Genomic DNA, 20,955 nt, shown 5'->3' on the forward strand with positions numbered 1-20,955 from the left:
ACCGAGACACTGCTGGCATCAGGGGTGACGTTGGTGGGTGACAAGGCCACGGCAGGTGGTGGGGGCAATGTGGGTGGGGGTGGTGATGCGGGTGATGGGGATGTGCGGGTGATGGTGGTAATGGGGGCGGTACGGGCGATGGGGGCACCGCAGTGGGTGCAGCACGGTGCAGGCAGGGAGGTGGCATGGGCAGCCCCAGGAAGGCGCGGGGCACTGCTGGCGGGGTTTATCGTTTTAATTGCTGGAAAGGCAGGTGGTCCGGGGTGGAGTGGAGCCAGGAGCCAGCCTCAAGTGGCTCCAGAGGCGGGAGGGGCAGGAGTGGTGGTGAGTGTGCTGCAGCTGCAACGGCGAGTGGTGCCTGCGGGGAGCACGGGGAGCAGGGCAGCATGGCGAGCCCAGCCTCAATAGTCGAGCCCAGCGGCGCACAAGGAGCCAGGTGCCCCACACTGCGGCAGCTCGCTTTGCGAAGGGCAGCACGGAGTGGCAGTGGGCCGACGGCAGTGGGACGGGGGCTACAGGTGCTCGGGGTGGTAGTGAGTGCTCCTCTGGGTTGGGCTATGTGGCCATCCGTGGTGGGAGGAGGGTGTCGAGGTGCATCCCGGTCCGTGGTGGGACCTGCTGGCCTCCTCCCGCCGCAAAGAGCCAGGGCGTGGCGTGGCGTGGCTAGTGCTTGGCTATGTCCCCCTTCTTGAGGATGATCTGCCGCTGCCAGGGCGCCAGCTTTGTCTCATCGTACCCGAGAGTCCTTAGCTTTTCCGACTGCTCCTTCTCCTTCTCCTCCTCCTCCCGCTTCAGCTTCTCCTGCTCTTTCCTGCTCAGCAGCGGAGGGCACGGGGCACCATGGTCACCAGAGCACCGGAGCCGCCGTGCCCACCCACCTGCCCAGGGAAGGGGCTTGCGGCACTCACCGTTTCTGCTCCCTGCAAAGGCAAAGGGAAGAGCGGGGTTAGCGGAGTCGCGGGGGCGGCTGGCTGATGCAGCGTCCCCTGGCCCCGGCTCACCTCTCCTCCTCCAGCTTCTTGCGCAGGATGTCCCTCCTCCAGGCTGGCATGCTGGCCAGGCGTGCCTCCTCCTCCTTCTCCTGCAACAGACAGCGTGTTACTCGCACTGCCAGGAGCCTGCCCTTGCTGCTGGCACCGTGAGGCAGTGGCATTGCCTTGGTACGTGGCACCACATCCTGCTGGTCGTCGGGCTGAGCCGTGCTCCCGGCACAGCGCTGGTGGGGGCTCACCGACATCGCCCCTCGCCACTTGCCTTCTGCCGGCGCAGGGAGGAGGAAGGAGTGCGCGGTGTGGCCAGCCCTTCGCAGCACACCACAGCTTTATTGCACTGACACGCAGGGGCCCACGCCGCCCCGGCACCGCAAACACCACGCCAGAGGGGAGCGCAGCCCCAGTGCTGCACCCCCTGCACAACACACAGCCACAGCAAGCGGCACACCGCAACCTCGGCCCGGGGCCACGCGAAACAACACCAAGCCCTCCGCTGAGCCAAGCCACAACGCTGTCAGAGCCGCAGTCAGCTGAGCACACCCAGGCACCGGGTCCTGCTGCCCCCGGCTGGCCCCGGTGCCTGCTCCTGGCCCGCCCCCACACTGCTGGCACAGCCCACAGCATCCCGCTGGGCTCAGGTGTCGGACATCTCTGCCTCCTTCTCCTTCCAGAAGGAGAAGCTACGGTCGATGAAGCGGCAGACGTCCTCCTCACTGAACTCGCCCAGCTCCGGCACCGGCACTGGCACTGATGCCCCCTCCCCTCCCAGGGCTTCCGCGGGGAGCTCCGGAGGGCTCTCTGCCACCATGGTGGGGCCATTCTCGAAAAACTCCTGCACGAGGTCCTCAAAGCCATCGAGCCAGTGGCGGTGGCCGGCTTCGACCTGCTCCAGCACGGCACGGTGGAAGTGGCGGACGTGGTGCCAGCTGTGGCTGCCCAGGCGGTCGAACATCTCGTAGCAGAGGAGGTGGCGGAAGCGCCGTTCCTCAGGGCTGAGAGGCATCTCCAGCAGCTGGAAGTAGCCCAGCATGAAGAGGTCGAGCGGGAGGCTGTCATGGGGCATGGGCGAGCCACCGATGTGGGGCAGAAAGTGCTGGGGCCAGTACAGCACCGTGGCGCGGCTCAGCCGCCGGATCTGCCGTCCCGGCACCCGGCGAGCAATGCTTCTCCAGCGGGCCAGCAGCCGTCCTGCTGCCGGCCGCCGCCTCCCTGGCCGCCGCGGCTGCTCCTCCCCAGGCACCGCTGCCAGTGCCCGTTTCTTCCAGTGCTCCAGGAAGAGGAAGACGGCACGCTCCTTGTGTGCCTCAGCATGCTGCCGTGGGCCCCTTGGCTCTGGTGGTGCCGGCCGGCTCCGCCGCAGTGCCCCATCCCCATACTCCTCCTCCAGGACAGGCTGGCGGGTGCTGCTGGGGGGCTGTGCCCGCTTGCGCTTGGTGACCCTGGGGATGGGTGGGGAGGCCCCCCCTGGGCCCTCATAGTTGGCCTTGAGGCTACGGACGGAGACGCCACAGCCCAGGATCTCGCGCTGGGCATCGTGCTGGGCACCAGGGCCGCCTGCTGCCCCCCCTGCCCCCTGCCCCTCCTGGCTTCCCGGGGTGGCCGGTGGCACGGCCACGCTCCTCGGCAGCGTCGGGGGCTGGCTGCTGTGGGTGGGTGGGTTCTTGTGGGTGAGGGCGAAGTGCTGGGGCGCCAGGGTGGCAGGCAGCGGCAGGAGTGGCAGCGGCTCCTTCTCCAGCCGCCCCAGCAGCGGCTGCACCGGCTGGGCCTCATGCATCACCCGCAGGCTCCCCAGCCGCCTCTCCAGGTGCCGCAAGTCCTCCTCCCGCATCGGCTGCCCGGCAGGTCCAGGTGTGCCCCCGCGGGTGAGTGGCCTGCGCTGGCACAGGGGCAGCGAGTGGCTCCCAGGCTGCGGCGGGAAAGAGGGCAAAGGGGCTCTTGAGGCCGCACCACGTGCACCTCATGCCACCACTGCCGCCGCCACATGCGGCACCCCTGGGACACAATGCCCCTGCATGCGGGTGGGGTGGTCCCCTGGCACAGCCAGGAACCAGAGGCAATGCCACACACACCATCTCGCCAGGTCCTGAGCTGCTGGGCCATACCCACGCCACACGCGCCGCCACAGCACGCGGGACCCCCCTACCTTGCGCCGCTGCTCCTCTTCCTCCTGCATGCGGAGCTGCAGCTTGCGCACCATCACCTGCCGCTTCCACTCGGGGATGGGCCGGCCCCGCTCGTCATGGCTCGGCACCAGTGCCTCCGCCTCTGCTGCCACCCCGGTGCCTGCCGCTGGCACCGGCGAGCTCCCATTCAGCACCAGTTCTGGTGAGCCCCCTGCCAGGCAGCGTGGTGGCCCGGCAGCCTCGGGGGTGGCCGGCGGGGTGGGCGTCCTGGTGGGTGACGGGGAGGACACTGGCGACTCTGCCTATGGAGGAAGGAGGGAAGAAGGGTGGTGGGCACCCGCTGTGCCATGATGCACTGCCACCGGCTCCCCCGCCACCCACCCCTCCCCCCCTTACATTGGCCCCTGCCTGGCCGCTGCCGGAGAAGACGGTGGTGAAGCCTTTGCTCTGTGGCGTTGGCTTGAGGCTTTTCCCGGCCTTGATCTCAGCCAGCAGCTCTGAGTTGTCACCAGTGGGGGACATCATGTTGAAGGACTTGGTGCCTGGGGGGAGGCAGGGTGGGCAGTAAGGGCCCTGCTGCCAGCAGCCCCCCACACCCCCAGTTCCCCTGCCAGCCTGCGGCGCACGGGGGTGACAGGGTGGCCAGCTGACTGCCCCCCATGCCTGAGAGCCCCTGGGACTCCTATCGGAGCAGCATCCTGGCACCTAGCATACCAGGTCCATGGGACCTTGCTGAAGCAACATCCCAGCACTCAGCAGCCTGGCACCCCACCTCCCTGGGTCCATGGGACCAGTATCCCAACACCCAGGTTACCAGGTCCATGGGACCTTGATGGAGCAGCATGCCAACACCCAGATCTCAGAGCCCCAGCCCCAAGGGCCACCCACCTCACAGCACCATGCTGTGACAGCAGTGACCTGCCTGCAGAGGGATGGGTCTGTGGCTGGCAACAGCCCCGGCACAGCAGGATGACACTGTGCTGCCTCACCGGGGGCCCTGGACCCCCTACCCTCCCCCACAGCCCACAGCAGCGATGCACCGACAGCCTAAGCCAGCCCCACTGCCAGCCCTGAGCCCCAAGATCGTCATGGCAGCGGCGCTGGAGCGCGGCAGTGCCCCTGAGGATGCCCTTGCCACCGCTTGTGCCACCCACCCCATGAGCACCCACCGTCTGTGCCAGCCATGCGTGGGTCCCTAATGGCCCATGGTGCCGTGCCAAGGCAGAGCCCCCTCCCTGCCGCCGGCTCCCGCAGCTCGCCCTGCTCGGCTGCGCCGTGCCGGGGCCAGAGGGCTGTGGGTGCTGAGGCCCCAGCAGGGCACACGCGCTGCCATCCAGTGCCGGCTGAGACCCCCCAGCCGCGGGAGCCGGCGCTAATAAAGCAGGTGCTGAGCGGCAGCCAAGCCCGGCTGCAATCAGCGGTGGGGGAGCGGCCGGTGCGCTCACGTGGCGGGGTCACGCCAGCCGGCTGAGCGCAGACAAAGGCCCTCTGTGTGCAGGGCCGGCGGCAGGGCCGCGGGGGCCGCGGGGGGCATGGGGCCCCGGACGCCTGCCCAGCCCTGCTAGCCCTGCCGGCTGGCTTCGGCAGCCCCACGCCAGGGCTCGGGCCACCGCATGGCACGCTGGCCTGGCAACGCAGCAGCGAGGGCTCAGCAGGCAGGAGGGCTGCGGGCAGCTGCCAGCCCCAGTGGCTGTCAGTGCCCCGTGGCTCCGGCATGGGATGGTGCCGGCTCGGGCCCCGCTGGCCATGCCCCGCGCCGGGGCACCCCCAGAGCAGGGAAGAGCGTGGGGCCGCGGTACTTACTCTTCATCTGCCTGAGCGCCTTTCCTCCTAGGGAGAGAAGCAGAGAGGCGGCGCAGGGCGCGCGGCAGAGGAAGGATTTAGCCACCGCGAGACAAGAGAGAAGAGAAGCGGCCAGCAGTGAGAGCAGGCAGGGGCGGGCGGGCATGGGGGCCCCCACGCCGACACCGGAGGAGAGAAGGACAGAGAGGCTGTCAGGAGCCACACAGCCAGAGTGCCGCAGAAGGAGACGCGCCGGGGCGGCTGGTGCCATGGTGCAGCCGATGGGACAGTGCCAGGGATTGCTCCCCGTGCCTGCCCGGCACCCCGCCACTTACTTCCTGTAGAGGAGGAGGAGCGGCGGGGTCCGGCGGGGGTCTCAGCCAGTGGTGGCGGTGGTGGGGGCATCGGACAGGCAGCATCAGGCAGCGGTGGGGGTGGCGGCGGGGGTGGCAGCTCAGCACCAGGCTTGCTCTCCCCGTTGCGCATGGTGTCCTCTGAGATGGGCGATGCCTGAAAGAAAGCATGGGCAGGCGTTGCGTGGTGCCGCTGCCGGTGCCGCTGAGCCACATGAAGGCTTGCGGCACGAGGCTGGGGCTCACCTCCTCGCTGTGTGCCATTCGCCGGGGCCCGGGCTGCTCGGCTGTGCCGTGCCCTAGGTGCTTGTAGTAGTCACCGGTGCTCGGCTGCTTGCCAAAATTCCTTGACCGCCTGCTGGAGTCAGCCCTGCGCAGGCCCTCAGGGCTGCTCTCACGCGAAGCCAGCTGCAATGGGGAACATGGCTCAGCACAGCCGTGCCCAGCTGAGCCCAGGGTGGCTGTGGGGCAGAGCTGTGGCAGAGCAAGGCCGTGCCCAGGGTGGCTGTGGGGCAGATGCCAGGCTTGGGGCACAGCAGGCACATACGCCATGGGTCCACTCAGCACAAGGCTGCACCAGGGACTGCATGTGGGGCTGGCAGGATGTGCCATCAGCGCCTGGCACTGTGACCCTATAGCCTGTGCCCAGGAGCCCAGCCGAGCCTCCCCTGGGATAACCCCCTGGGAACAGGACTGCCGAGCCCTGGCCCCACGGATTACCTGGAGCTTATCTCCCATGGGGCCTGGTTCCAAACCTCCCTCTGAATGGGGCTCTCGGGCAGCGCAGCCTCAGCTCACCCCAGCACATACCGCAGCAGCTTTGTGGCTCGTGCTGCCGAGCACCGGCGCTGCAGGGGGTCATGCCCACTGCCCGGGTTTGAGGTGCCGCGGTGGCACGGCCTCACTCCCCATGCCGGGGGCCCTGCTATTTGCATTTCCCTGTGCGCCACCTCCACCCGTGGCATTTGCATGGTGAGCCCAGGCGCTTGCCACTGCCACCAGCCCCAGCTAAGTCAACAAGCGACAGCTCGGTGCTTCCTGCTCTGTCTGCCGCGGGCGCTGTGCCAAGCCCAGCTCCCGCTGCCACAGCACCAGCCCCAGTCCGGTGTGAGGGTCTGTGCTGCTCAGCCCCCCTGCCTGGGGTGCCCACATTGCTCTGGCTGGCACACGCCTGCCCCTCCCCAGGGCAGCCCGGCTCTGTAGCCCCCCAGGCAAGGCCGCTCATTATCCCGTTAGCGAGACATGCACAAAGAGCACAACAGGGTCCTGAGCGCTGCACAGGCCTGGCACACATTGCTCTGCCAAGACCCCCCTCCCATGTGCCCCCATCCCCTGTAGCTCTGGGCTCTGCCAGTGGCCTGACCACAGCTGTGCACCAGGTTCCTGTCCCCGGACAAGTGGTGAGAGCCATGCTTGGGGGTCAGGACGGCCTTGAGCCCACCGCATCCCTATGCCCCCCCCAGCCCGCCTCGGGGGGCTGCACCCCTCTTACCTGTGCACGCCCGGCTGAGCCCTCTCAGCTCCTGGCAGCACCAGCTGAGCCACCTGACACCTGCTGCGCAGGTGACACCGGAGCTGGCTGCTCCAGTTACAGCCTGCGCAGCCGCCCACACCCAGCTCGGCATAGTGCTGGTGGCATCGCCAAGGCCACGTGGGTGTAGCCGTGACAGTCAGCCATGCAATGGCCTGCACGGTGCCTCCAGATGCCCCAGCTGGTGCAGCAAGGCCGCCCAGTGCCGCAGAGGCCCCGTCTTGCTGCACCCTCACTGCCGGTTGCACCTTGGACCTGTGGTGCAAGTCAGCATCGCAGGCATGTGGCCTCAAGCTGGGGCTGTCCCCTCCCGGTGCCATCAAGAACTAACAGCTCCCCACGGGAGATTGGTGCCCAGTGGCATGTCCCCCCCTAGGTGGCACATCCCATGAGCTCCGTGGCCAGGAGCAGCTGTGCATGGGGCACAGTGCGTGGGGCACAGGGGACACGGCGTGTGTGGGACGTGGTGCATGGGGCCGTACCTCTCGGCGCAGCGCCTGGCTCTCCACGTGCCGCAGGTTGTTCTTGGCCCGCACGTAGATGTCGGCGGTGTGGGGGGCGGCGGGGGGTGCGGGTGCGGGGTAGTCAGGGGGCGGCGGGGGCGGTCGGGTGGCAGGGGGTGGGGGTGGCGGGGGGGGGAAGGTGGGGGGTGGCGGCGGCAGGGGGCCCTCGCCTGCCAGCCCCCGGCCCCGCGGCCACGTCTCAGGGTCCAGCATGTCCATGTACGCCTGCATGTCCGCCAGCGCTGGTGCGGGCACCCCTGCGCAGGGCAGGGGGTCACGGGGGGCCAGCCCCGTGTCCCCTGCCCTGCACCCCCCGGCCCCGCACTCACGGGCAGCGGGGGCCCCCAGGGGGCCACCCCTCTTCTCCCCGGTGCTGGACTGGCTGGAGTGGCAGGAGTCGTAGTTGGAGAGGGTGCTGGCAGGGGAGCCCACCTCGAAGCGTGCCTGGGGTGCCGACGCCGTGGTGTTGGGCGATGACATGCCCGAGTCGGGCTGCCGGCACTCCCCATCTGCCGAGGGGTCTCGCGACAGCACGCGGTGCTCCACGCTCTGCTGGCACAGCCGTGTGGTCAGGTGGTGGGGCGGGAGTGGCAAGGCCCTGCGTGGTCCCCACGCACATGGCCCCGCAGCACTGCCATACCATGTTCTCCACAGTGCGCAGGTACTGGGCACAGTGGCCGTGGCCATTGTAGTCGGCGAGGTCAGCCGCCGTGTAGCCGTCCTGGTCACGGATGCTGAGGTCGGCGCCATTCACCACCAGGATCTGGCAGCACTGGGGAGAGTGGGGGAGCATGGCAGGGCTGGAGGGCACTCCCTCTCCCCACCCTGGCACCTTGCTGGCCACCACCACCCACCTCCAGCTCGCCGTTCTCAGCAGCATCGTGCAGCGGTGTGCCACCCCAGCTGTCAGCAGTGATCTCCCCACCGTGCAGCAGCAGCCAGCTCAGCACCTTGGCGTGACCACGGCTGGCGGCGAAGTGCATGGCCGTGGCCCCCTCGGCGTCCCGCTCCGACAGGCTCACCGTCGTGAAGCTCATCTGGGTGGGTGGGTGGGCGGGCTGAGCGCTGGCACAGTGTGCCCCATGCCGTGCCACCATGCTGTGCCCAGCCCACGCTTACCAGCCAGACGATGACAGTGTTGTGGCCCATCTGGGCAGCAGCGTGCAGCGGGGTCATGCCATCATGGGCACACGCATGGGGGTCAGCCCCGCAGTCCTGCACCAGGTACTGGATGATCTCCAGGTGGCCCTCTTGGCAGGCGAGGTACAGCGGGGTGGCCCCTGTCTTGGTCTGGGCACTCAGCGTGCTGCAAGAGGGGCACAGCACCCATCACCTGCAGCCACCACCAAGCACACTGGGAAGGGAGGTACAGGGCGTAGGGGACACACAGGTCACAGGGAAATGAGGAACACACAGGGGACATGCTGTCTGGGTGCAGGCAGGGCAGTAGCAGAGCTGGGCAGTGTTGGCTGGGAGCCATCCACCCCCTGGCTCCCCACTGGGTCCCCGCAGCAGCGGCTGCTACAGTGGGAGGTCACTAAGTTAATCAGCCTGCTTAGGGTAAGCTCCTTCCTCCGGCTGTTTCTGGACATTGCAATTTAGCTGTATTTTTAAATAAGCAGCTTAGGCAGCGCTGGCCACAGGGGAGCCGGCAGGTAAAGGCTGACCTGCACCATGGCAGTGCTGGCCCTGCTGCCCACTGCCCCCTGCCAGTCCGGCTGCCTGGCACAGGTGTCCCCCCACTGCTTGTGGCAGGCCTTGGCATCCTCGCATGCCTCGTCCCAAATTGTGCATCCTACATCCCACATCCCCACCGTGCAGGAAGCTGTTTTACTAAGTGCTTCATAAAAAAACCTGTTGAATATTTAAAAAAGGAAGAGCAATAAATACTCCGCTCTGTTATCGCAAAGATCGCGGGCCCTTAATAATTGATCCCTGTAACTGTGAGATGGGCTGTGGCCAGCACTGCCTTCCCACTGTGCCGTGCCGCAGAGCGCCTGCCCTGGGGTGCCGCAGCTCTGGGCTGGGATGCTGCTGGGCACTCCCAGAGCAGGAGCTGGGCCAGGATGGTGGCAGGCTGGGCCATGGTGCAGGGGGACAGCAGGGGTACAGACATGCATTCAGACCCTGATTACCATCTCCCACTAATTGGGAAGGGGTTAAGCCACTTGGGCAAGTGCCGGTAAACTGCTTTGCCAGATGGCCGTGACATCACACCGGGCTTCTGGCTGCTGGAGACCCTGCAAGGCCAGTGTGAAGGTGGGCTGGGAACGCCAGCATCCCACAGCAGCTCCCGGGGATTGGATTTCGTGGCCGTAACAGAGCCTCCAAGCGGGCACAGGGCCGGGAGTGGGGCCAGCCCTAAATAATTCAAGGGGAAGGCGGTGACAGCAGTGAAGCAACCCTGGCAAGAAGCATTGAAAACCAACATGTGAGGGCCACCACCAGTGCTGCGCTACACCAGGACTGACACAACAGGCACCAAGCAGGAGCCATGGTTGGGCTGGGGCCAGGCTGTGCGCCACGGGGGGTTAATCCCCACAGATGTCCTGGGGCTAAGCCAGCATGCCTGGGGGCAAAGAGCTGGGACTGGGGCTGGGGAGGTTGCAGCTGGTGAGTGCCATGGGGCAACAGGGACCCTGCAATGGGCTCTGTGACCCTGCCTGGCAGGAAGGGTCGGGGCTCTGGGGTCACAGCACCGAGGCACGGAGGGGTGCTGAGCCCTGGTTCACCTCCCACTGCCTTGGGACCCCTCTGGATAGGGGGGAGCTGTGCACCCCTGTGCATCTGCAGCCCTCAAGCCTAACTGGGCACAGCACAGGGCAAAGGCGCTACCCTCCGGGCTCCACATCGACCGGGGCAGTGGGTTATTTCTGGCAGCCTCTGCCTGCCACAGGAAATCGGATTAGGGGCTGCCTAAGTGCCTGCTGCGGTCCCACAGTGAGGCTCGCCATGGTGGGCCTGGTGGGCTGCAATGCCATGTACCCCAGGGAATGCGCTGGGCCCTGGGTACCGCTCGGGAGGCAAAGCAAGGAGGCTGCCACAGCACTGCCAGCCGAGCAGGGCTGCTGCCTCCAGCAATGCTCGTGGCCCTGGGCAGGCAGAAAGTTCACCTCCGGTGCAGGGAGCAGCCTCTCCTCGGCAGGCAGCCTAATCCATTTACGTAATGGCTGGTGGACAAAGGCGGCTGTGTTATCGCCCTGCACCAGGAGCCCAGGGAGCCAACCAAGCGGCCAGTGGTAATATTTCTGTCAGCACTGGCCGCTCTTCTCCTCGCCCTTTCTCTCCGGGCCATAAAGAAGGTGCAGCTGGCTGCCTGGCCTGATAATGCAGCCGCGTTGCCCTTGGAGCTGGGGGCTGAGGGTGGCTGCGGAATCCATCCCCAGTGCTGGCATCTTGCCCAGTGGCTGGAGGGAGGGATGGGGTGGCAGTGGACACCCCATTCCCCTGCCAGCCCCCGGCACGGAGCCCCTCTCACCTGCCAGCAGCAGGGGCCGTTACCTGGGGCAGTGTCCCAAGAGGAGTCGCAAGGAAGGGAAATCCCCTTTGGCCGCAGCGTAGTGGACAGGCAGCGCTCCCGTGTTGGTGGCCGCTGTAGGGTCACTGCCTCCAAAGCGGAGGAGCCAGTCGATCACCTCGTGGTGACCAAAGCGGGCTGCCAAGTGTAGGATGGTGGCACCAGAGTTGTCTGTGTCCTGTGGGAGGAACCGGGGTGGCTGTTGGCACCAGGGACCCAGCCCCCTCCGGCAAGGGCGTGTGTGTGGGACCAGGGACTGTGGGCAGCTGTGGGGCCCCCCACAGCTGGGGGCTGGCCCCAGGGAGGGCAGGCTGCCCGGGATGGAGGTCTCGTCTGCACAGAAGAGGGCTGGAGCGAGGGGACAGGCCATGGCAGGGGCCGTGGGACAAGCATGCCTGCCATCCAGCAGGGCCTGCACCCGCACACTGCAAGCGCTGCACAAAGCCCCCCTTGTTCTGCCACCGACCAGCAGCCCCTGCCTGGAGGGGCTCCCCGCGGGGTCCCGCCGTGCCGCCAGCCCGGCCACCCTCCGTACTCGGCGGGGTGCGGGCAGAGCTGGCCCCCGCCGGGAGGCTGCCGAAGCTGCTGACCCCATCCTTGCCGCTTAATCCCCGCTCCCAGCCCCTCCGCCGCCTCCTCTGGCCCGTCACATGTCGTTAGCTCTCGGTCGGCCCCGGGGCAAGCCGCTTACCGCCCCTCTCCCGCCGTTGCGTAACCCCGGGAGGGGCCGGCAGCCCCGGGCACAGCCCCGGAGGCCCTGCGCTCCCCTCGGGGCTGCGTCCCGCCGGGATCCCGGGGGCTCTCCGCCCTCCCACCCCCCGGCCGCCCCCCGTTCTGCATGGGTAGGACGCCACGTCGGGGCCCCGGCTCGCCGGGCGGCAGAGCTGGAGGGGTCCACACGCGCCCGTCCCCCCGGTTGCCTGCTGCCCCCCCCTTCCCGCGCTCCCGCTCGCACCTGCACGCCGCAGCCCCCCTGCGTGAGCAGCCACTGGAGACAGGCGAGGTTGCCGGTGGCGGCGGCGTCGTGGGCCGGCGTGGCCCCGTTGCGCGCCCGCGCGTCGCCGCGGAGCGTGGCCTCGGCCGCCAAGTACCGGAGGCAAGCGAGGCGGCCGGCGCGGGCGGCGTGGTGCGCGGGGGAGGCGCCCAGGGCGTCCCGCAGCCCCGGTCGCAGCAGCCCGGCCGCCCGCAGCCCCCGTAGCGCCTCCACGTCGCCCTGTCGCGCCGCCAGCAGCGCCCGCTCCAGCGCCATCCCGGCCCCGGCCCCGGCCCCGCCGGCCCCGGTCCCGGCCCCGGCCCCGGCCCCGCCGGCCCGGCCGCCGCTTGGCACTGCGCAGCGCTCCCGCCCCGCCGCCCCCCGGCCCCGCCGACTCCTCCTCCTTCTCCCTCGGGGCCGCCCCTCCGCCCGCCCCGCCCGACGGCGCGGCGGCTGCCTACTGCCCGAGCCCCCCCCGCCCCGCTGCCCCCCGCCCCCCACCCCTGCCACGGCAGCCGGGCTTTGCCGGGCTGCGACCCGGCCCGGGACCGGCCCGGGGGACCCCGCAAGCGGCCCGTGCCCAGCTGCTGGTACCGCCGTCTGCGGCTCTGCGAAGCTGCCCCACGGGTGTCCCCCTCCCCGCCCGCCGCCCGGCAACGCGAAGGGCACGGCGGTGATGGGCTCCTCCCGCAGCCCCGACGTGCGCCTGCCGGTCCCAGCAGCACGGGCAGGAACGAGGGGCGGGAGATGCCGGGCGGGCTGCCCTGCCTCCTCCTGCCACGGGAGGGCCGGCCAGAGGGGGGAGACGGGCAGCGCGGGAACGGACGGCGGGACCTGTGGCAGCGCGGGCAGCGGCGGCGGCTACCGCGGGCACCGGCACGGGCAGCGCGCGGCGCGGGCAGTGCGGGCAGGCTGGGACAGCCCTCGCCGTCAGCACCGCGGACAGCGGCGGCGCCGCGCGTTCAGCACCGCGGACAGCGGCAGTACCGCTGGTGCAGCACCACGGACAGCGGCGCAGCGGCCCTTCCTGCCTCCCTGCCTGCCCTGCCTGCCTGCCTGCCCTGCTTGCCTGAGCTGCCTGCCCGCGCTGCCTGCCCTGCCCCGCCAGCAGCCCATAAAGGCGGTGGCGGTACGGGAGCACCAAGTCCCCCCCCGGCCCTCGCGCCCCCCTCCTACCACCACCCGGCTGCACAAGGTGAGAGCTCCGGCACTCCCGGACCCACACAGCCCCGGGCCGCCCGCCCGCCCTCACCACCCCGTCTCCTCAAGCCCCTCATGGATAAGAGCCGCTGCGACCGCATCAACCGGAGCCTCGAGCACCTCAGAGTGCTAATCCTGCCGCTCCTCGGCAAGGAGGACGTGAGTGCCTCGGCTCCTCCGGCCCTGACCCGTACCTCTCCACCCCTGTCCTCATCCCTATCCCTGCCTGCGCTCGGCAGAGATCTGTCCCTTGCTGCTTGGGGCCATCGCCTTTACCTGCCCCCAAAACCCTGGGTGACCCATGGAGCTCTTTCCCGACCGAATAAAGCCGCCAGCAATGGGGAAGGATGGAGGCAGGGAGGCTGCCCACCGGCAGCCCACACCCAGCACGAGCCTGCTCCAGCAGGTGCTGGTAGCTGCCCGTGCCGGCCTGAAGGCCGTGACCTCCGTGAGCCCCCCCGCAAGCAGGGCGCACCCCAGGGCAGGCAGCTGAGCAAGTGAAGGTGAAGGGGCTTCAGTCCCAGTGGGGCACACACTGCTCCCTGGGCAGCACCGGAGGACCGCACCCGGGCACTGGGCACTGGGACACCAGCCTCCCGGGCAGCACCGGAGCACCAGGTCCCCGGGCACCACCAGAGCTCCGTCCCCGGGCACCGGGACACCAGCCCTTCTCTGCGCTCCCAGGCGGTGCCAGGCGGTGGAGCGCTGCCCCGCCCCCCTGCCGGTGCGGGGGCGTGGCGAGGCGCTGTTCGCCAATGGGACGCCTCGAGGGCGTGTCCCCCGCGGGGAGGCGTGGCGTGGCGAGGCGTGGCGGTGCCGCAGCGCCGTTGCGGGCGGGGCGCCGGTGCCGCCATGTCGGAGCGTGGGGCCGCGGGCCCGGGCCCGGCCGCCATCCAGGTCTCCAGGTACGGCCCCGCCGCGCCACCCGCTGCCGGGGGCCCGGGGGAGGGCAGGGGGGCTGGGGGTCCGCGGGCGGGCCCGGGCCGGCCTGCAACCGGGATGCTACCGGTGGTGCTACCTGCACTGCTGCCTGTGCTGCTGCCGGCACCGGTCACGCTGCCTGCACTGCCTGCGCCGGTCACGCTGTCTGCACCAGCATCGCTGCCAGCGCTGCTGACGCTGGTCGCACCTGGCACTGTGAAGCAGCGCTGTGCGCTCACTCCGGTGCCTGTGAGCTGTTAGGGCGGGCAGGGCATGCCCCGGTTTTCCTGCCTTTTGCAGCTCCCTGGCATGGCCGCCTTGCCAAAGTGCAGCTCCTCTCTGGGCCGGCACATGGTTGTTGCCCCATCGCCACCGTGCCTCACTTTCTCTCCTCCCGCTGATTATTTGCTGCTCCAGCAAAACCACTGTGGCTGCCAGGAAGCCAGGTCAAGGGGTGGCATGTGCCCGGCTCTGTCTGCCGCAGCGAGGTGGTGGTGACACACCATCCTAGCTGAGTAGCCGGCCGCACCCAGCAAAGGAGCAATGCCTCCTTCCACTCCCAGCTATAATTTGGGGCGGTTTCCACTGCCCCTCACAGGAAGCTGCATGCAGGCAGTGCCAGTGACGTTGCCGGCATCAGCGTGGTGAGATGGCCCAGCAGATCATCCGGTAGGGCAATAACGATGCTTCCGAGTGGCTGCACTGGGAGCCTGGCTGGGGGCATGGCAGGGGAGTGCGAGCTCCTTGTGTCTCTCCCCTCGCAGGATCATGCGGCCGGATGATGCCAATGTCGTGGGGAATGTCCATGGGGGAACCATCCTGAAGATGATTGAGGAGGCAGGAGCCATCATCAGCACCCGCCACTGCAACTCCCAGGCTGGGGTAAGTAGGCACCGGAGTGCCCACTGGGCTCTGGCTCAGTGACTCTCTGACCCCCGTGCCACACCTCAGGGGTCTTCTGGCAGCGGGAAGTCCCCTGGGACCACCAGTCATCCCTGGGGTCCTCTCCAGTTGTCCCACACACAGCGGAAATCCTTGCTGCTGTGTGCAAACCACTGGTGGCTCCAGCTGGTGCTTTTACGAGCAGAAATATTATTACACTGCTGTTAGTGTTTCAACTCCCGTGACAGGCGAGTCAGAGGCAGCCCCAGCATTGGTAACGGGTGGGGAAGGAAGCATGGCCACCAGCTGATAAGGTGGTAGTTGAAGTGCCGGAGCTGCACATAGCATGGGCCAGCCATGGGGAGCCACTGGCTGCGATCCTGCTTGGCATGGCTGTGGCTGCTACTCTTGCTGTCTCGCCGTCCCCAGGAGCCCTGTGTGGCCGCGCTGGCGCGGGTGGAGCGGACGGACTTCCTCTCCCCAGTGTGCATCGGTGAGGTGGCCAATGTCAGCGCTGAGATCACCTACACCTCCCGGCACTCTGTGGAGGTCCAGGTCAACGTCATGTCCGAAAACATTTTAACAGGTGGGCGGCTGCCGGCGGCTCTGTCCCAAAACTCCAGGAATAATCGTGATAAGCTGAGAGCTCGTGGCAGTGACTCCATCTTCCACCCACCGTTGCTGGTAGCATCGGGCAGAGGGGAGATCTTGCCTTTTTATTGAGATTGTTGGGGGTGGTGGGGAGGGTTGGCACTGGGAAGGGAAGCCAAGCAGGCTCCCTGGGGATTATGGCTCCATTGATCGCTTTTAGTGAAGAATGGAAAAATCTGCTGTTAGCTCCTCCTGCCTAATTTGCTGCCCGTGGCTGCTTTTGGCCAGAAGAAGACCCTTTTCCTGCTGTTGCTGTGGCAACTGGCTCCGCTTGCTGGGATGCCTTCCCAAAAGCGCATTGTCACATCTGCTCCAAGCCAAAGCTCAGCAGGGCAGGGGGCTGCCCAGTGCCGGTGACATTGCTAGTGTGCAGACAGCCCCAGACTGCGACAGCGCCAGTGGCAGTGAAGCGCTGCTGGTGCTGGCATGGTCACCCTTTGCCCCCCTCTCCTCCAGGGGCGAAGAAGGTGACAAACAAGGCGACGCTGTGGTATGTGCCACTGTCCCTGAAGAATGTGAACAAGGTCCTTGAGGTTCCCCCCATCCAGGTAGGACAGCTTGCTTTGGTCTGAAAAATGAAAGCTCACCCTCTCCAGGAGAATGGCTCTAACCTAGCCCCGCTGGCATCCCCGGCTGTGCCGGTGGCTTTGCTGACCCTCTTCTTACCGGCCTTTCCTTTCAGTATGCGAGAAAGGAGCAGGAGGATGAGGGGAAGAAGCGATATGAGGAGCAAAAGCTGGATCGGCTGGAAACCAAGCAGAGAAACGGCGACATGATCTTCCCTGTCATCAACCCAGGTAATGTGGGCGGTGTGTGGCCTGTGGAAATGGCCCGGTGGTGCTGGGAGGCTGAACTAGTCCCCAAGGCAACTCCAGCCATCCGCAGGCACCTGTGGCTGTGAGCGTGCCCTCCAAAATACTGTGTTGGGGATGGGGATGGGATTTTGAAGCCACAGTGCATGAGCACAGGGGGAGCTGGGTGGGCACCTGTGATCCTCTGTTGGGGCTGGTGGGTGGGTTGCCCTTATCCAAAACACAGTTCTTGCCGCCACTCCTTGCATCCCTTGTGCAGTCCTGGGCAGCAGGAACTAGTTTTGCTCAGCATGGGGTGAACACAAGTGTCAGATGAGGATTTTTAACACTCTGCAGCTGCAGCCCCTCTCTGGAAGTCAGTTTTTATCAAGAAGTCATAGTCCGGTGTTTGAAGGGGAGGATGAGCTACAGGGAGGAACTGGGAGTCATGTTCTCACTGGGGGGTTGCTGGGGATCCTTTTCCTCCCAAAAGCATTGCCCCAGCTTCTGGAAGCACGATGGTGGTGCTGACAGAGAGCTGAATGGGCAAGTGGCCAGTGGCTTCCAGGACTGGCCGTGGTCCTCAGGCAGAGACAGAGAGATGGCATACGGGGATTGTTGGGCAGGGGGTGATACAGGATGAGAGTTGCTCAAATGCTTTTTTTCCCCTCTGTTCTCCCTGCTCACAGATAGGCAGACAAAAGGTAAGGCTCCGCGGGCACTGCGTCTTCCCTGATGAGGTGATGCCAAGCGGTTGGGGGCTTGGTTGGTTTTTCTTGCACTAAGTGCCTTTAGCTTCTCTTGTTAGGTGGAAAACCACCCCCAAGAGCAGTTTTCCTTTGCTGGCAATTGGAGGGTGCAGTTTCTGTCGTCTGGATTTAGTGGCAAGTCAGATGTTACCAGCATGTGCTAGGGCTGGGGGGGCTGGGTGCCGAGGCCATCGCGCCAAGGGGGAAGCATGGCTCTTGGGAGATGCCACTAAGTGGCAGGTTCAGGGAGATTCAGCTGCATCTAGTGGCCTGAGGATGGAAAGCATACAGCCGCGTGTCAGTTCCCTCCCTTTTGCTTTTGGGCTCTCTGAAAGCTTTAAAAGAAGAAATTAACTGAGCTGGAATAAAATTGATGGGTGGACATTAGAGGGAGGTGGCAGCCCATTAGACGGTGAATAGCCTCTGCTCTCAGGACTTCTCGGGGCCAATTTAAACACCGGTTTGAACATACTTCACCTTTGCATAAGGCAGCCCCATGCTTTCTTCCTTCAGACAGTTTAAGACAGGTGTGTACAGTGGCATATGGGTGCTGGCTGAGTAGCTCTGACCTCCACTTTGCTTTCTTCTTCTAACCAGAGCCACACACGGTTGGCTACAGCCAGTCCAGCCTGATCCACCTAGTGGGACCATCGGATTGCACGCTGCTGGGCTTCGTGCATGGAGGTGAGTCCTGCCTGCCCTGTTCAATGGCTGGGTTGGTTCTTCCCCAGAGCAGAAGCACCATTTGAGAGCAACTTGTGCATCATCTGGGTGTTTTTGGGAAGCAGGCTCTGCCTCTGAAGGCACACAGGCTCGTTTGCACCACCTGTAAGGTTCGACGTTGCTTTGGCTGAGACAAACGCTTTGTCTTTTTCTGTGCTTAAAAAAGGCCTCGAAAACTGACATACTCAAATTGTAAATCCTACAATTTCGTCATTTGTCTCTTAAATTGCAGATCTCTGATTATAAACACGTACATTATAAACATGTACAATGACTGCAAATTGCTGGAGTAATTTCCTCTTGGCTGGCAGTGCCCAGTGTCTGCCAGGCAGGCAGAGCAGGGCAAGGCGGATGCGTGTGGTGTAAGCCTGGGAAGAGGTGCATTCGCCAAGGGCTACACACCACTATTTGTCTAATTGCATCCATAAGAAAAAGCAAAACAACATGGCTCAGAGCTGTTTCCGAGTGGGAGATCTGTGGGACTGATCTTGCCTTACAAGGCTGAGGTTTGCTTAGAGAAATTCAGGAGAGCCAGAGCTGGCCTCGGTCATAAGCCTGGGTCTGCGAGGATGTCACCCTGATGGTACTCTTGACAGGAGTCTTTGTGCTGGTACCAGGGGTTTCCTGCAGTTAAAATTCAGTCACTAGTCTGACTCCCTGGTGTACCTTTGGTTGTGCAAAGACATTACTGACCTACATGTGTGGTTTTTTCCCAAATCCCTCTGTTTTACCTGAGACAGGACCCTCTGTTTCCCCTCCCCAGGTGTCACCATGAAGCTCATGGATGAGGTCGCTGGGATTGTGGCTGCTCGCCACTGCAAGACCAACATCGTCACTGCCTCAGTGGATGCCATCAACTTCCATGAGAAGATCAAAAAAGGTACCAGAGAGTGATGGCGGGCACTTCGCTCTCACACAGTGCCACATCCTGGCTCCCTTGGGTGCATGCTCGGGACACACAGGCAGGGCAATTTATTCCCTGTTAAACTAGTCCTTTGTCGATAAGCTCCGCTTAAGACATGGCTTAAGCATGTAACATGTAGAACCCCTCGCTCCCTTCCTCTGAGCAGAAGCAGGGGCCATCAGCTTAACTGGCCCCTCTCTGCTTTGCAGGCAGTGTCATCACCATCTCAGGACGCATGACCTTCACGAGCAATAAATCCATGGAAATCGAAGTCTTTGTAGATGCCGACCCATTCGTGGACGAGCCTCGGGAGCGGTACCGTGCTGTCAGCGCCTTCTTCACCTACGTCTCCTTGAGCAAGGAGGGGAAGCCTCTTCCTGTCCCACAGTTGCTGGTAAGAGCTCTCCCAACCAGGCTGCCAGCCTGCTGGGCCAGCCCCACTCCTGCTCCTCCTGGGGCAGGCCCCAGGCCAGCTTTTTTGTCTAGGAAGTCCTCTTCCCTTGAATTATTCAGCAGAAAAAAATGAGCATGAATGAGCCTTTCCAGAGCAGGATTCAGGGTTGGGGTATTTTTTTATGTTTCTTCTGACAATTGTTGATGTGTCAATTGGGCATTCTTTCCTTTCTCACAGCTGAGGACAGGCTGCATGCAAACTCTGCTGCTTCCCCTCCTGGGGACACGCAGGAGAGGACCCTGAGCAGCAACAGAGGCCCTCTCATCCCTGTTCCTTGTGGCGTTCCACGCTGCAGCCTCCCTGACTATTTTTAGCTCTCCTGATCCTGGCAGGTCTTTGCTGACATGGCGCTGCTGACTGGGGGCTGTTTCTTTATTAATATTTTATCCTGTGCAGGTCTCCTCCTGCTCTGTGCAGGAGTACCTTACCTGTCAAAACATGGAGTTCACGGAGTGCAGGTTTTCCTTTAGTTTTCTTGTTTCTTGTAATGGGAGGCAACGTGCAGTGTGGGAGAGCTGTGATGCCCTGAGGCAGCTAACACCTCTGGCTTTGCTTTCTTTATGTCACCGGCAGACAGAGACAGAGGATGAGAAGCGGCGCTTCGAGGAAGGGAAGGGCAGGTACCTCCAGACGAAAGCCAAGCGGCAGGCGCAGATGCAGCAGGCTGCCCAGCAGTGATCCCAGCCTGTGCTGCCCCGTGCTCTTGCAGCCTTTGCCCGCCAAACGTCCAGGTTCCCGTTAGTGTCGTGTCCGGTCTGCGCCGGGCCTCGCGCCTTCGCCTGCCCCAGCCTGCTGCCGGAGCTGCCATGGCAGTGCTGTTGCTTCGCTGCTGATCGGTTTAGAGCCGTAGACCTTGTGCTGTAGGTGGCTTAAGCACCCTGCAAGGCTCCAGGAGCCTTCCCGGTTGCTCGCCATTCGCCTCTGGAGCCCCGTTTTCACAGTTTAATCTCGTAAGCGAAGCTTTCGCCCGTGCCGTATCAGGACAGAGGTGCGTGGCGGCACGAGGGACTTGTGAGGCCATGAGTCTTTGTGATGCTGTGTTAAAACTTGCCGGTATGTCCTACAACTGCACACCAAAGCTTACGTACGATACTTGTGACGAGAAACGTGCCCCTGTATCGTACTGAATGTCTCTGACTGTTTTGTTGACACCTCTAGGTAGTTTCTCTGTGCACATCTAAGTTATTTAAGGAATCTTGTGGCATAAATAAAGTCTGTTGTTGTTGACCAAAATAAAATGGGTGTGGCTTTTTTTTTTTTCATTCTCGAGTAGCAGCAATTCCAAATGAATCGCGCTGCTTCCACCCTCCTGTTTTTCCGGCTCCTCTCAGGGTCCCTGAGCAGTGCAGCAGGCTCCCCACTTGTTTTTAGGAAAGCCTGCGTCCTTTAATGGGAATCCTGGGCTAGCTCCCGCAGTTTGGCAGCCAGCCTGTGCGGATCACAGCCCCACAGCCCCCCTCACCGTCCCGGGACTGCGGCTGGGCCCCCCGCTGCTCCTCACTCTGGCCCGGCGGCCGGGTGTGAGCCGTGCCGGGCCGCGGGGCCGGGGCAGCACCACCGGGTTCCTCCGGTGCCCGCGGGGCACAGCACCGTTTCTCTCGGCCTCCCAGGCACGAGGCAGGTAACGGCGAGAGCCGCCGGGGCGGGGGCTGGACGGGTGTGAGGGGGCGGTGGCCCGAAGGCTTCAGCCCGGGCCGGGAGCGGCAGCTCGGAGGGGCTGCCCAGCGGGGTGTGCCAGTTTATTACAGTAAACAACAATCAAGAGCAAAGAGGGCCCTGGGCCGGAGGCGACACCCGGAGCCGGGCGGACTCCGAGAGCTCCTCGGTCCCCCCCGCGGCGGATATTGCGCCTGCGCGAGACGGAGGGTCGCGAGAGTTGCGCCGCTCTCGGGGCTACTGCGCCTGC

The 20,955-nt window shown here is 65.0% G+C and overlaps 2 protein-coding genes across 8 annotated transcripts; one reads left to right on the forward strand and one right to left on the reverse strand.

Moving 5' to 3' along the window:
- Window positions 1-67: 67 nt before the first annotated feature.
- ESPN (espin) lies at window positions 68-12,172 on the reverse strand. 5 transcript variants are annotated; one of them, XM_080380189.1, is made up of 13 exons: window positions 11,757-12,172; window positions 10,786-10,979; window positions 8,404-8,590; window positions 8,139-8,321; window positions 7,925-8,056; window positions 7,264-7,833; window positions 5,497-5,658; window positions 5,233-5,407; window positions 3,512-3,657; window positions 3,136-3,417; window positions 1,002-1,081; window positions 909-920; window positions 68-811 (listed from the first exon to the last, which is right to left on the reverse strand). In XM_080380189.1, the coding sequence occupies exons 1-13, from the start codon at window positions 12,048-12,050 to the stop codon at window positions 664-666; spliced, it is 2,565 nt and encodes an 854-aa protein (XP_080236315.1). In that variant the 5' UTR covers window positions 12,051-12,172; the 3' UTR covers window positions 68-663. The 5 variants fall into 5 exon arrangements, with proteins under 5 accessions (XP_080236315.1, XP_080236313.1, XP_080236314.1 ...); XM_080380187.1 differs by lacking the exons at window positions 68-811; window positions 909-920; window positions 1,002-1,081 and adding exons at window positions 1,088-2,898; window positions 4,919-4,945 and having other exon boundaries at window positions 7,264-7,541; window positions 7,614-7,833; XM_080380188.1 differs by lacking the exons at window positions 68-811; window positions 909-920; window positions 1,002-1,081 and adding exons at window positions 1,088-2,898; window positions 4,919-4,945 and having other exon boundaries at window positions 7,717-7,833.
- Window positions 12,173-13,744: 1,572 nt separating this feature from the next.
- ACOT7 (acyl-CoA thioesterase 7) lies at window positions 13,745-20,287 on the forward strand. Of its 3 annotated transcripts, none has more exons than XM_080380208.1 (10): window positions 13,745-13,879; window positions 14,660-14,777; window positions 15,207-15,363; window positions 15,885-15,976; window positions 16,111-16,225; window positions 16,909-16,923; window positions 17,566-17,652; window positions 18,455-18,571; window positions 18,805-18,989; window positions 19,623-20,287. In XM_080380208.1, exons 1-10 carry the CDS (start codon window positions 13,827-13,829, stop codon window positions 19,725-19,727), a joined length of 1,044 nt encoding a protein of 347 aa, XP_080236334.1. In that variant the 5' UTR covers window positions 13,745-13,826; the 3' UTR covers window positions 19,728-20,287. The 3 variants fall into 3 exon arrangements, with proteins under 3 accessions (XP_080236334.1, XP_080236335.1, XP_080236336.1); XM_080380210.1 differs by lacking the exon at window positions 13,745-13,879 and adding an exon at window positions 14,530-14,564; XM_080380209.1 differs by lacking the exon at window positions 16,909-16,923.
- Window positions 20,288-20,955: the final 668 nt, after the last annotated feature.

The sequence above is a fragment of the Falco punctatus genome (genome assembly GCF_963210335.1).
Source record: "Falco punctatus genome assembly, chromosome: 3".
In the NCBI taxonomy this organism is placed as follows: domain Eukaryota; kingdom Metazoa; phylum Chordata; class Aves; order Falconiformes; family Falconidae; genus Falco; species Falco punctatus.

Bases quoted from the DNA above. Each gene is read 5' to 3' on its own strand.
- ESPN (XM_080380185.1), bottom strand. From the start codon at position 12,050: ATGGCGCTGGAGCGGGCGCTGCTGGCGGCGCGACAGGGCGACGTGGAG. The intron at 4,946-5,232 runs GTAAGTGGCGGG...TTCTCTCCCTAG, and splicing joins CTCCTCCTCCTCTACAGGAA to GAGGAAAGGCGCTCAGGCAG. The intron at 3,418-3,511 runs GTAAGGGGGGGA...CTTCCTCCATAG, and splicing joins GCGGCCAGGCAGGGGCCAAT to GCAGAGTCGCCAGTGTCCTC.
- ACOT7 (XM_080380208.1), top strand. From the start codon at position 13,827: ATGTCGGAGCGTGGGGCCGCGGGCCCGGGCCCGGCCGCCATCCAGGTC. The intron at 13,880-14,659 runs GTACGGCCCCGC...CTCCCCTCGCAG, and splicing joins GCCGCCATCCAGGTCTCCAG to GATCATGCGGCCGGATGATG. The intron at 18,572-18,804 runs GTACCAGAGAGT...TCTGCTTTGCAG, and splicing joins CCATGAGAAGATCAAAAAAG to GCAGTGTCATCACCATCTCA.